This window comes from Plutella xylostella, chromosome 5 (genome assembly GCF_932276165.1).
Source record: "Plutella xylostella chromosome 5, ilPluXylo3.1, whole genome shotgun sequence".
NCBI classification, from domain to species: domain Eukaryota; kingdom Metazoa; phylum Arthropoda; class Insecta; order Lepidoptera; family Plutellidae; genus Plutella; species Plutella xylostella.
In genome coordinates, this window is record NC_063985.1 from 6,585,977 (window position 1) to 6,600,180 (window position 14,204).

At 41.0% G+C, this 14,204-nt stretch overlaps 1 protein-coding gene across 1 annotated transcript; it reads right to left on the reverse strand.

Annotated features, from left to right (window-relative positions):
* Nucleotides 1-8,823: 8,823 nt before the first annotated feature.
* LOC105389158 (collagen alpha-1(I) chain) lies at nucleotides 8,824-13,200 on the reverse strand. Its single transcript, XM_038112593.2, has 3 exons — nucleotides 12,944-13,200; nucleotides 10,197-12,857; nucleotides 8,824-9,096 (listed from the first exon to the last, which is right to left on the reverse strand). The coding sequence occupies exons 1-3, from the start codon at nucleotides 13,038-13,040 to the stop codon at nucleotides 9,083-9,085; spliced, it is 2,772 nt and encodes a 923-aa protein (XP_037968521.2). The 5' UTR covers nucleotides 13,041-13,200; the 3' UTR covers nucleotides 8,824-9,082.
* Nucleotides 13,201-14,204: the final 1,004 nt, after the last annotated feature.

Here is a 14,204-nt window from a genome sequence, read left to right on the forward strand (position 1 = left end):
GTTATATTTTACCTACAGGCCCACCCACAGTTCACAGTGAGCCCTGAATACCAGCAAGTAGGTATATAAATAGAGTTAACAATAACTTGTCAGCAATTAATAAGTCATCTGTAAAATGCCTTTGTCCCGCGGATGGTTAAACGCCTTCTAGATATGCACTTACGCAGTCGTTCAGTAATATTCATGAACATCAAACTGACAAAAAATGGCGAGGTCATCCAGCCATCAACTCCTCGGCCTTCCTGTGGCCGGGCGCTCCCTCCGGCGCACATCGCTTGTCTCCTTCGTTATAATTCGATTATATTTAACGGGTACAGATTATACAGGGGGAATTAAACGAATGCTTCATCAACTACCTTAAATTGTGTTAAAGCTAATAAGTATTTAATATAATTGTAATAAAATCCCTTCAACGACTGGAGACCAAAGTTTCATTCCCGACTATGTATTTTCAACGAAAATTTTTCGTATTTGTAGTTTTTAAGTCATGATAACTCTTCAGCGGCATGCGACAGTAGGTCCTTGCGGACTCAATTCCAGGGTCGAGATGATTAGATAGGTAGCTATGTACGAAAGTGTTAGACAGATATGAAATATTATTAATGCTAAAGTAGAGTAAGACGTAAGTACTTAAATAATCTAAGCTCTCTAAGAAGTATCTGTGGACTGAAACCTGAAACTGAATGATAGGATAAGGGATAGGTCTTGTGATGAGTGTTGTTGCGTGCTACTGACCAACAGATGGCGTTACTGGTAGCTTAAATGGCTATTAGCTTCACATTTCATTAGCGGCGGTATGCCAAATAAAATGATGAGGGTACTTCTGGTCTACCAGTGCAAAGGTACGACTAGTCATTTTGTGAGAAATTGTAACATTATCGACATCTTTGGTGTAAGATTGATGAGATTTAAGTTTAATCAACTCTGCGTATTGTGGTTGAATTGGAGTTTTTGTGCATCTTCCGGAATAATAGGGGTAAGTTCTTAAGCATCCTTGTAGTAGACTTAGCTCAATACAAATGTTTATCATCCAATGTATTACCGTAACTTGGTGCTTAGTCCTTGTTTAATTATTTACAGCCTAAGGAAACGCCCTTATTATACACGGAGATATTATTTACGGATCTATTAAGGAAGACTTGGCCGTACATACTGTTGGACATTTTCACACGGTCACTTAGGGTGCTTTTCCACCAGAGATGTGCTATGCTACGATGCTATGGATGCGTTTGATATCCACCAATCATAATTATTGGTGCACATAGCTTAGCACTGGTGGAAACGGATTCAACTAAGATATGTTTTTTGTATGGAATGATGCGTGCTATGGATGTGTGCTATGGATGCGTGCTATGGATATGTGCTATGGACCATCGCGAGTGGTGTAGCTATGTATGTGCAGAGCAGACCTACAGTATGCCCGCGTTTTTCACTGAAAGTAGACATGCCATCGTGGAAGCAAAAAGTGCGGCGGCGCATCTTCGTAGCGCATCTTCCTCGCACAGCTACCTAGCGTAGTCTTGGTGGAAACGATCACATATTTTCGTAGCGTAGATATCACATCTTCGCAGCATAGCTGCATAGCACATCTCTGGTGGAAAAGCACCCAGCACAACAGCCTAGTCGGTGGAAGCTCGGACTGTGGGCCTTCGATCGGGAGTTCGAGTCCCGCGGAAGTTAATTCTTTTTGTTTTTTATTTTTGCCTTACAAGCATTATTTTATTTGCTCATCATTTTAAATGGTGTATTGAACGGTAATTAATAGGTTTTAGGAATTAAGTTAGATTAAGGTTAGTTTTAATAAGATATAGGTTTACTCCGGGTAAATGTCGGTTTCGTTAGGATAAGGCTTTAGCAATATATACCATTGGAGTGACTGCTATATTCACTTGTATCATTTAAGAACCCCAATCATTACAATGGCGCCCAACGGGTTAATGTTTGTTTTTTAGGTAGCAGTCCCTTCAATTGGTTGTTACAATATAAGGTGGTATTTTATTGTTTATTATTTTGTATGCTTACTCTATTCATTTGAATTAAGGTTGTAAAGTTTATTTACAATAATTCACTTTATTTGCTATCGCTTTCGACTAGAGTCAAATTGCAAAATATATTTTTTTGTGTAATAATCCGCCAATTTTGAAAGAAATAATTTTTGAATTAATATAAAGTTCGTTCGGCCATGGATCCCAACCAACTATTAAAAGATGAGTTAGAGTTTGAGCTAGCCTGTAGGGGCATTTACGATGTAAAAACTTGCGCACCGATGAGAAAAATATTAAAAGAAATAATTTACCAAGAGTCTTGTGGAACATCTTCCATAAAATTGAAAGTGCCTACTAATTGTGTAGAGAGGCCATTGGAGGAAATCGAAATCTGTGAAAGTAAACACCGGGCGTTAAAAGCCGCCGTTAATTAAATTCGCGATAGTCCGGATGCATATAATTTGAAACGCATCCGAACTCGGATTGAACACTTGAGCAATCGGGTAGGGTTCATCGTTCCTTCTGAAGAAATTTTAATAGACCGTCATGCCATAGTACGCAGCAACATTCGGGAACTTATGCAATCTCTAGCAGACTTACAAAGTTCTGATGACATTGAAGGCCAGGAGGAAATATCTGATGAAATAAAAGAAATCCTACATAAGTCACTTGGAGAGGGAGCTCTAAGCATTATACATAATATTGATCAGAAACCGTCTCCATCTTGTAATAATAGCCAAACAAATAGTAATCAAAAAAAGATAGAAAGACAAGGAAATTTTATGCGTACTTCTACGGTTGAAAAAGAAACCACAAAACGTAAACTAGTACCAATAAAGGACTGGGGTGTCAAATTTAATGGGGGCAGCAATCCAAGCATTAACGCCTTTCTCGAAAGAATCGAGGAACTAAAGGATGCTCGTAATGCTGATGATGATGATTTGTACAGATATGCAATTGATTTTTTTGAGTATGAAGCCCTAATTTGGTATCGTGCCAATCGAGATATTGTGTCAAGTTGGGATGAGTTAGTAGATCTTTTGTTAGTAACATTCCAAAAACCATTTTATCAGGAGGAGTTACTTGATGAAATAAAAAATCGAACTCAAGCTAAGACTGAAAGTGTCCTCATATACGTGGCAATAATGCAAAACATGTTCAACAGATTACCGACCAAGCTCCAGGAATATCAAAAACTTGCAATTTTACAAAAAAATGTTCAACCGTATTTTCAGCAAGCCATCTGCAGGGAACATTTTAAGTCTGTTTCTGACCTGGTTCAGGTACTCCGTGTGCTTGAAAACACCAAGCTAAATTGTGATAGGTTTAAAGAACCCATATTGAGTCATGGCTCCCTTGAGCCAGATCTAGCTTTTAAAGGGCAGGTAGGTAATGTAGAACATAGTGGACATAATAGTCATGACATTAACGTCATGGGGCATAACACTATTCAGCAGTCCAGCATATTAGCAAAACCCAACACTATGAAATGTTGGAATTGTAGATCTTCAGGTCACATCTTTAGAGAGTGTAATCAGCCGCAACAAAGGCTATTTTGCTTTCGATGCGGTAAATTCAGGGTGACATCAAAAAAATTGCCCGTGCTTGAATGTTTCACAAGCGGGAAACGAAAGAGCGGAAGACAAGCCTGCCAGTCGTCTTCCGTAAGAAAGATAAACGATTATGAATGGCAGAGCTGGCTTAAAACCATATCTGATTTTTTCAATAAGAAAGAACTCTGCAGTTTCCATGTCAGTAAAAGCGATCAACGTTATTACGGTAAAATAACAATCTTAGGGCAAAATTTTGTAGGTTTACTGGATTCTGGTGCCACAGCCTCTGTTATTTCAAAAAACTTTTACGAAAAACTAAAATATTTCGGTTTTGACACTCACATTGTCGCAAATGAGAAAATTTCAACCGCTGATGGTACCTACCATGAAATTAACTCAATCGTTTACTTGCCCGTCCAATTTAATAACTCATATAAAGTAATTACATTTTACATAATGAGCCAATTAAATCATGACATCATCCTCGGAATGAACTTCTTCGGTGCTTTCGACCTGTGCATTGACACAAAACGAAACATAACCTCTAATGCGATTTTGAATTCAGACGTAGAAATCTCAGAAATCGACATCCGAACTTCTATTGTCCCTCGTGAGTCGTTGTTACCTAATCAACAAGTAGTTCTTGAGTCATTGATTCAAGAAATGAAAACTGAAATAGGCACAGGTCTAGGCAGGACTCATTTACTGGAGCATAGAATAGACACTGGAGACCACTTACCAGTAAATCAACGCCAATACCCATTTTCCCCACCAATTATGAAGGAATTGGAACAAGAAATACAGGACATGATTGAAATGGATGTTGTAGAACCTTCACACAGCTCTTGGCGATCTCCAGTACTCTTGGTAAAGAAATCAACAGGGAAAAATCGATTATGCTTAGACAGTAGACAATTAAATAAAGTAACAAAGAAAGATTCTTACCCTTTGCCAAGAGTTTCAGTTATCTTAGATATGCGCAATATCTGTCAACAATCGATTTAAAATCAGCATTTTGGCAAGTTCCGTTAGAGGAGGAGAGCAAGCAGAAAACGGCATTTGGCTTGGCAGGAAAAGGACTTTATCAGTTTAAGGTCATGCCCTTCGGTCTTTGCAATGCATCACAAACCCAGCAACGTCTGATGGACAGACTGTTCCCGCCACAATTCGAGGGCAAGGTATTTTCGTATCTGGATGATATCGTCCTGGTGGATAGCAATTTTGAGAGCCACATAGCTTCATTGAAGTGGGTGCTGGAGCAATTAAAAATGGCGGGACTAACAGTCAACATGGAGAAATGTCAATTTGCTCGGTCATCGTTGAAATACTTAGGGTACATCGTGGATAAAGATGGATTAAGGACAGATCCGGATAAAGTAGGCGCCATACTAAACTACCCAAAGCCATCGACATTTACAGAACTAAAAAGATTCATTGGGCTCGCAAGCTGGTATCGGCGTTTTGTTCCGAACTTTGCCATGGTAGCCGCACCACTTCATGACATGACAAAAGGAGGTAAAAAAGGGAAGACCGTAACTTGGACGAATGAAGCTGAGAAAGCATTCATGGACTTAAAAACGGCATTAACGTCAACGCCGGTACTTAAAGTTCCCGACTACAGTAAAGAATTCTCGATACAGATACATCAAATTATGGGGTCGGAGCGGTACTCATTCAAGCTTTTGACGGGACAGAGATGCCTATAGCCTACACCAGTCGCAAGTTGACTGACAGGGAGTGCAAATACTCTGCCTCGGAAAGAGAGCTCCTGAGTGTCCTCCATGCCATTGAGCAGTTTCGGCCATACGTAGAGGGCAGTCACTTTAAAGTTATCACGGACCATAGTGCTCTTCAGTGGTTGCACAAAAATAAAGATCCCCATGGACGATTGGCCAGATGGGCTATGTGTCTCCAACAATTCGATTATGAAGTCATACATCGAAAGGGAAAGGATAACATTGTTCCGGACGCACTTTCTAGGGCATTGCCTGAAGAAATAAGCGTCATCGAGATCACACCTTCTGATAAAGACGATTGGTATAAATCAATCGAAAAGGGCATCAGCGAAGGCAGCGCTTCATCTGATTGGGAAATAAATCAACAGCAGTTGTGGAAATATCTGCCATTGAAGCAATTCCCGGACGAAAATACAGCTGGAAACTTGTTATTCCAGAGAAGCTCCGCAACCAAGTTTTAAAGGAATGTCATGACGATCCAACTTCCGGACATCTCGGAATGAAGAAATCGATAAACAGGACTCGACAACATTACTACTGGCCATCATTAATACAGGACGTAAAAGATTATGTCAGGAAATGTCAAGTGTGTGCCAAACATAAGGTCTCTCAGCTTCCGCCATCGGGAAAGTTAGGATTACATAGAGAGGTAACGGAACCATTCCAAATGTTATCAGTTGATTTGATGGGTCCTTTTCCTCGGTCAAAGCATGGTAACACTATGCTTCTGGTGTTTTCTTGCTGGTTTAGTAAGTTTTCCTTGTTATTTCCACTTAGGAATGGTAAAACATCGTTAATAACAAAAATCTTGGAAGAACAAATATTCTTAATATACGGCACACCTAAGGTTATTATTTGTGATAACGGGAAACAGTTTACTTCAAATGAATTTAAAGATTTGGCAAATACATATGGAGTAGAACTTTGGTTCACACCATATTACCATCCTCAAGCAAATCCAACGGAAAGAGTAAACAGAGTAATAGGTACAGCTATCGCTTCGTATATCAATGACAATCACAAGGAATGGGACCATCACATTCCACACATCGGGCACGCATTAAGAACAGCGGTACATGAGGTAACTGGTAAGACACCAGCTTACCTAGTATTTGGGCGAGAAACATCCGTCCATGGCACGAAATCTAGCCATTTTGACTCCAGTAATCCAATTGATTTTAACAGAGATTCCATTGAAGACAAAATTAAACTAAGAAAGGAGATATTTGATGATGTGAATACTAGGTTAAAGAAATCATATGAAACAAATAAACAATATTATGATAAAAGGCGTAGGGTTTGTGAATATCGCGTAGGAGAAATCGTTTGGAAGCGTACCAAACATTTGTCAAATGCAAATAAAAACTTTATGGCTAAACTGTCTCCTAAATTTGAAAAAGCAGTCATTACTGAAAAAATCTCAGCAGACGTGTACAAGCTTAAAAACTTAAGAGGTAAAGATGTAGGAAAGTGGCATTCCTCGGACTTGAAGCGTCTAGGATGAATCCAGGTTGGATTCTTTTGAGGAGAGGGGATATGTGATGAGTGTTGTTGCGTGCTACTGACCAACAGATGGCGTTACTGGTAGCTTAAATGGCTATTAGCTTCACATTTCATTAGCGGCGGTATGCCAAATAAAATGATGAGGGTACTTCTGGTCTACCAGTGCAAAGGTACGACTAGTCATTTTGTGAGAAATTGTAACATTATCGACATCTTTGGTGTAAGATTGATGAGATTTAAGTTTAATCAACTCTGCGTATTGTGGTTGAATTGGAGTTTTTGTGCATCTTCCGGAATAATAGGGGTAAGTTCTTAAGCATCCTTGTAGTAGACTTAGCTCAATACAAATGTTTATCATCCAATGTATTACCGTAACTTGGTGCTTAGTCCTTGTTTAATTATTTACAGCCTAAGGAAACGCCCTTATTATACACGGATATATTATTTACGGATCTATTAAGGAAGACTTGGCCGTACATACTGTTGGACATTTTCACACGGTCACTTATCAGCACAACAGCCTAGTCGGTGGAAGCTCGGACTGTGGGCCTTCGATCGGGAGTTCGAGTCCCGCGGAAGTTAATTCTTTTTGTTTTTTATTTTTGCCTTACAAGCATTATTTTATTTGCTCATCATTTTAAATGGTGTATTGAACGGTAATTAATAGGTTTTAGGAATTAAGTTAGATTAAGGTTAGTTTTAATAAGATATAGGTTTACTCCGGGTAAATGTCGGTTTCGTTAGGATAAGGCTTTAGCAATATATACCATTGGAGTGACTGCTATATTCACTTGTATCATTTAAGAACCCCAATCATTACAGTCTAACATCAGATGAAATCAGAAAAAGAAAGCCGGTTCCTCGGATCATATTTCTGGTTAAGGTTTGTAGAGGTAGTGGTACAGTATTATTTAGCAATACTGTGTAGAGGAAAAATTGCTATTCCAAAAGTTACAATATCTTTGGCTCGCAGGCCCACCTTTCGGCATGACGTCATACGGAATTCAGATTGGGTGTAGTACCTACCTGCTTGTGTGCGAAATTATACCAGGACACAATCGAAACTCAATATATTGTGGCTCGGACCACTCGATACAGAGCCATATCCAGTTTATGGACGGATATATATCCTCAGGCTGGATCGGGCTGACCAGATTAGAGATTAAAAATGCAGTACCTATACAATCATGTAGGTACTGCATTTGTAATCCCTAATCAGTTCCTATACAGTATCTTCCTCTATTAGTTATTGGTATTGGAATCCAAGGTATGCGCAGACTCTTATTGAAATACTGTTGAACATAGATACGAATATGTTCAATTATAATAATATGGAACATGATTTAATGAATAATGTATTTGCTGTTTGTTCTCGGCCGTATAAAGATATCTGAAACAATAGATGACATACGTGGATGTAGGTGCAGAGGCCATGATTGTATCTGCAAATATATGACGACGTGTCATCTGATTTACGAGGGCCGGGAGGCATCGCCATTTATGTCCCGAAGTAAAACATCTAATAGGAGTAATCATAATAATTGCTTCTCGTGATACATGCGTATAATGGCTCTAAAATAGCTATTAAGTAAAACAAACATAACTCTTGTTAATGTGCTGTGTTCAAGTTAGCATAAAATGCTTTACTGTAGTTATAGGCACGTATATCACTGCAAGAACACTTACCTACAATACAATGTGGCCTTATCGGAAGATCTAAATATTACATAGCAAAAAACCATTATGTTTTTTTTTCAATCCGGATTTCCCATTACGTACCCTACGTACAACATAATTAATTATATGAAATGAAATAAGTAAGGCGCGGCTATAAATACCTGCATGATGATTTTATGAGTCAATACATTTTCGGGACTATCTTTTGTGAATTACATTTATTATCATAGAATAACAAGTACTTACACGTTATTCTATGATATTATGTACAATCATAAATTAATACTAAGCTCTTTTCATAGCTAATTGGGTCAAAACCGACTCAAACCTATTAGTGTAGGTAAACAAAATAAAATAACAGTAAGCAAATTTGATTTAACGATATATTATATTTTAAAACACTGTTGAATTGTTATTAACAACTAAAATACTACCATTAGGTAGCTATCACAATATTTCGAGTTCTTTACGATAATAATAGAATTCATAGATAAATACTAACTTATTGTTACAGTAGTACATAGGTAGGTACTTTATTATAACTATCGCCGAATGGTCATCTTTCACTTAACTTATAAATTATTGAGACTGTTGCACTACCCGAGTCCGCGTTGTTCTATGGTTGCTCTTATCTTCCATAACCTGCAAAAAGAAAAAAACCACTAAAATATAAGAAATAATTTAAGGTTTACACAAATTCTACTCGTATGAGACAGTACAAATATACCTAAGCAGGAACTGTTCTTTTTTGATGTTGGTGCGGTGACAAAGTAATCTGAAGAAATACCTATGGCACCAACTTCAAAAAAGAACAGTTCCTGCTTAGGTATATTTGTACTGTCTCATACGAGTAGAATTTGTGTAAACCTTAAATTATTTCTTATATTTTAGTGGTTTTTTGAAGTCGGTTTTTTAATTTTTTTAATTATTATTTTATTTAATAGTTTTAAGTTTATTTGTAATAATTTTCAATCAAAAGTAAGGTGCAAATGATACCAAAATGTCCTACTAATCAATACGAATCATTCAAGCCTAAACACGAAGTACCGTTGAGGAGTTCCCCTGACTGCCTTCCGTTTCCATCATCAGATCAGCTCAAGGTCACCATCATATTTTTTTGTTATAAGAACTATATTTACGTTCTTAATTTCATTAGAATCGGTTAATATGTGCCCAAAATTGAAATTCATACCCTGTTTTTACCCCTTTACACACCCTTGGGGGTGAGATAAAATTCTGAAAAAAAAATGGGACCACCTGGAAGCTCAACCCAATACAACAAAAAAAGAATTTTCAAAATCGGTTCATAAACGGCGGAGTAATCGGTGAACATACATAAAAAAAAATATAAAAAAAAAAAAAAAAAAAGATCCCGACGAATTGAGAACCTCCTCCTTTTTTTGAAGTCGGTTAAAAAAATAATTATAATAAACCAGAAGATGGCTACTACGATGTCACTGCAGGATTTTCGTGTTATCAAATCGATCCGTTTTATCTAAGGTATGTAATTAAGGCACTAAATAGGTATATGCTGGAACCAAGATGATCGTAGGGGCTGGTGGATGCAGAAGACCGACGCCTAACAGTGTTGCGTGACAGGCACCCTAAGTATATTCAGCAGTGTACGATTAAGGGGTGATGGCAAAAGGTAATTAAATTCGATATAAGTAAATAGATAAACGATCATAAATATTAGTTAGGACCTTCGTTAAATGATTAACAACAAAATAACAGCGACTAACCTCCTTTGGTTCCTGCCCCGCTCGAGGCGTGTGCAGTGGCTGAGCTGGAGGCGAAGCTCCCGGCGTGGCCGAAGGCGCCGCCGCCCGCCCCCGCGGAGCTCTTCGCCGCAGCCAGGCCGAACGCAGCCCCGCCGCCGTACCCGTTGCCGCCACCTCCACAACTGTTGCAACCACCCGCTCCGCTCTTGTTGTCATTGCCTTGATGGCCGTAACCTCCGTTAAACCCACCACTTCCTGCGCCAGCTTGAGATCCAGACGCTGCACCGCTTAAAGCATTTCCATTGTGAGATCCCGGTCCTGATTGATATTTGGCGCCTGGACTTGAGACTCCTGCGTCAAGCTTCCCGCCGTCGTATGGTTTCAGTAATCCGGGCGGTCCTCCAAACCCACCAGTGTAGGCCACGGCATTAGCCGAGGCCGCTGCTGCCGCCACAGCATTGCTCGCGGCTCCGTGATTGAAGGCAGATGGAGAATTTCCTTGTGCGCCGGGGGTGTGTACTCCCGACGTAGGTTTAGGCGTATTACTGTGGGGTGTCGGCAAACCAGGATTAGGTGCATTGGCGATGGGCGCTGCTGCAGGACTATATGGCTTGTTAGGCGTTGAGAGGGGTGGTGTAAAAGTTTTAGAAGGCAGCGAGTAATCATTCGGCTTTAATATTCCTGCGGGGCCCCCAAATCCTCCAGTGTAAACTGGTTCTTTTTGTCCTACTGGACTAGGGTTAGTTGAGGGGGTGTGTCCACCGCAATTTCCAGATGCACAGTTTGATGGTCCGTGTGCACTTGGAGCCACGTAAGCTGGAGCCCCGTAACTTGGTGTTTTAGGGAATGACGATGGTGCGGTAGGTATATTGGCGCAGTTCCCTGAAGGGCAATTTGTGGCAGCGGGTCCTGTAGGTGTTGCGTAGGATGGTGAGCCATAGCTCGGAACATTAGGATTGTATTGAGATGGGGCAGTGGGAACTCCGCCACAGTTTCCTGACGCACAGTTGGATGGAGCAGGCCCTGACGGAATACCATACGAAGGTTTACCGAAGCTCGAAGGTCCAGATGGAACAGCATTAGGCTTTAATATTCCCGCGGGGCCTCCAAATCCTCCAGTATAAGCCGGCTCTTTTTGACCCACTGGACCAGCGTTAGCTGACGGCGTTGGACCACCGCAGTTTCCTGACGCACAGTTTGATGAAGCAGGGCCTGATGGAATACCATAAGAAGGTTTGCCAAAGTTAGGCGAGGGCCCTGATGGGCCAGCGCCATTAGGTTTTAATATTCCCGCAGGGCCTCCAAATCCTCCAGTATAAATAGGCTCTTTCTGACCAGCGTTAGCTGATGGAGTAACACCACCGCAGTTACCTGACTCACAGTTGTTGCCTGTAGGACCAGAAGGTGCAATATATGACGGGGTTCCATAACTTGGAGGTTTAGAATGAGCTGCGGGTGAAGGAAAACCAGCACAGTTCGGTGAACCCTGGCAAGATGCTGAGGGATGACCTTGGGGTTGATTCGTACTTGGTGCACCGGGATATGTTGCACCGGGGGCACTGGGTCCATTGCCTTGAGAAGGATATCCACCACAATTTCCTGATGGGCAGTTTGAAGCGCCCTTATTTAATGGCACAAAGGGTTTTTGGAGGGTTCTCATTTCACATTCAGGAGTATTGCATTTGGGTTTATCAACGCCGTGGTTTGGAGAATTCGGCTCATGACTGGAAGTTAAATAGTTGTTCGATATAGAATTGCTATTTGAAGAGTCGAAGTTATTGGTGCCGCAGTTTCCCGATGAACAGTTGGGCGGTCCACTTGCTTGAGAAGCACTGCCAGGGTACGCACCGTGAATGGGAACATTATAACTTGAAGGTGAATTTGGGGGATATGAGTTTATATCAGGGGATCCGCAATTTGGAGAAGTGCACTTAGAACCATGGGCTGGGGATTCCTTTGGCGCTGACAAGAATGTAGAGGGCTTGTTATAGGGTAGACCAGGTGCAGCACCAGCACTAGGTGCAGTGCCAGGCTGATATACTTTACAATTGGGAGAGTCACACTTCGGTGGTTGAAGTTGTCCAGGATACGGGTCACCTGCACCAGGGGCGTATGTTGGTTTCGTTTGAGAAGGGCCAGATTGTCCACAGTTACCGGAGGCGCATCCGGTTTCAGGATATCCTGTAGGTTTGTTGTTGAATGCTGGTGCGCTATTCGGCGTGTAGGAATTCTTGGCATCACCGGGTCCAACGTGTATATCATCATTATTGTAATCCGTTAGAGGGTTTCCGGGATGGTTTCCAGCACAGTTTCCTAAAGTGCATGGAGTCTCATTTGGGCAGTTTCCTGATGCGCATGGAGTCCGATTTGGGCAGTTTCCTGCACATGGAGTTCCATCTTTGTTGTACTGAAGGGCACCGGCTACCGCTGCGGACCCAGCAGCCGCATTAGCGCCCCCACCGGCGGCAGCGCCGTTTGGACACGCACCGGTGCCGCACCCGCCGCCTCCCGGCTGGCCACTAGCTCCAGACCCACTGTAGCTGAACGAGCTGGAACTGGCACTAGCACTTGACGCCGCAAAACTAGACGAGGATGATTTCGAGAAGCTTCCTGAGAATGCGCCGCCCGGTGACGTCGGTTGACCTAAGCCGGCAAAAGCTCCTGCGCCGGCAGTGGCTTGAGCTATAACAAGATTAAAAAATAAGTAAAATAACTAATTATCATAACCGTGTAATAACGTGAAAATAATAAAAGGGGTAGGTACCTACCATTAGCCAATGCCCCGCTCTTGACCCCGTACCCGTGTGGGGTAGAACACACTAGCCCTGCACTGATCAACACTAGGGCGCACTGGAGCTCCATCATTGTGGAGCTTTGTTTGAACAATGTTGTTTTTCTGCAGCCGGCTGGCTTTATAAAGCGATACAATGTGTTTTACCTGCAAAAACTTGATTACTACGAATCGGAGGTAGCGATCGCGTAGGTTGTGGTTCCCGCATTCATTAGAAGCGGTACGCGGCGTCGCATGATAATTGAGATGCTCAACAGTCAAAATAGTTCTTGTTACCAACTCGCACCTTCAATACGTAGTACATAGTCTAATTGCTCCTATATAAAGTAAAAAAGTAATGCCATTTTATAAAAAGGTGGGCAAGTAGTTACATAGTGTTATTAATTAATGGTGGTACTTACATACTTATGGAGTGTCGTTGATCTCTCGAATATCTTCATGATTTACTCACCCACGCCACGGCTTTGCTTGTAGACATCTTCATTTCACTTTACTTACCTTTCTAGTTATACCACTTAGGTATACCTACACTCTTATTTTACATACCTACCTTTAAATTAAACTCAGGTATTTACCTACATTTATCTATGTAATGTGCTCTTCGGGCAATTGATGATCACGTGTATGAATAATAATAATGTTTCAATAACTGATACATGATGGTAATCGTATACAATGATATATGACATTAGCGTGACAAAGAAGCTCGATGGTCGCCGCAAGTCGTGGTCGCTACTTCTTGATTCAGCACTGATATTAAAACGAGTCATATTTTGCATTACATACGCTGGCTCTATCTAGTGTAAGAACAAAGAGAGAGAGGGAGCAATAAGGTTGCAGTTTCGCTTCTCAACTCGGGAGGTATCGCCGTGCATAGCGGTGCACCTAAACGATGTATCCGGGTGACGTTCCACCTCCATACTAACCACGAATTCTCCTCACATTCTTGACTATATTTGTAATGTTTGTCATGAACCTGACATTGACTATACATAAAAGTACTATCCGCCGATTATCTACTTATAATGACTTCATCTAGATCTAGATCTTTTCCAGGGTTTTTATAACCCGTGTAACAGAAATAAATTGTACATAGGATGTTAACATAAGCTTTTGTGAACAGTTCACGTGGGCGTGTTATGATATTCAAGATTTGTTTCCTTCTCTGCAACACAATCGTGTATTTGCCAGGCATTCGACGAAACAGACGAGGATATTTAATACTCGGTAATCGTTCT

What these genes read in the sequence shown, in the direction of transcription:
- LOC105389158 (XM_038112593.2), bottom strand. Translation starts at nt 13,040, where the DNA reads ATGATGGAGCTCCAGTGCGCCCTAGTGTTGATCAGTGCAGGGCTAGTG. An exon ending in GAGCGGGGCATTGGCTAATG is followed by an intron (nt 12,858 to 12,943) that starts GTAGGTACCTAC and finishes ATCTTGTTATAG; the next exon opens with CTCAAGCCACTGCCGGCGCA.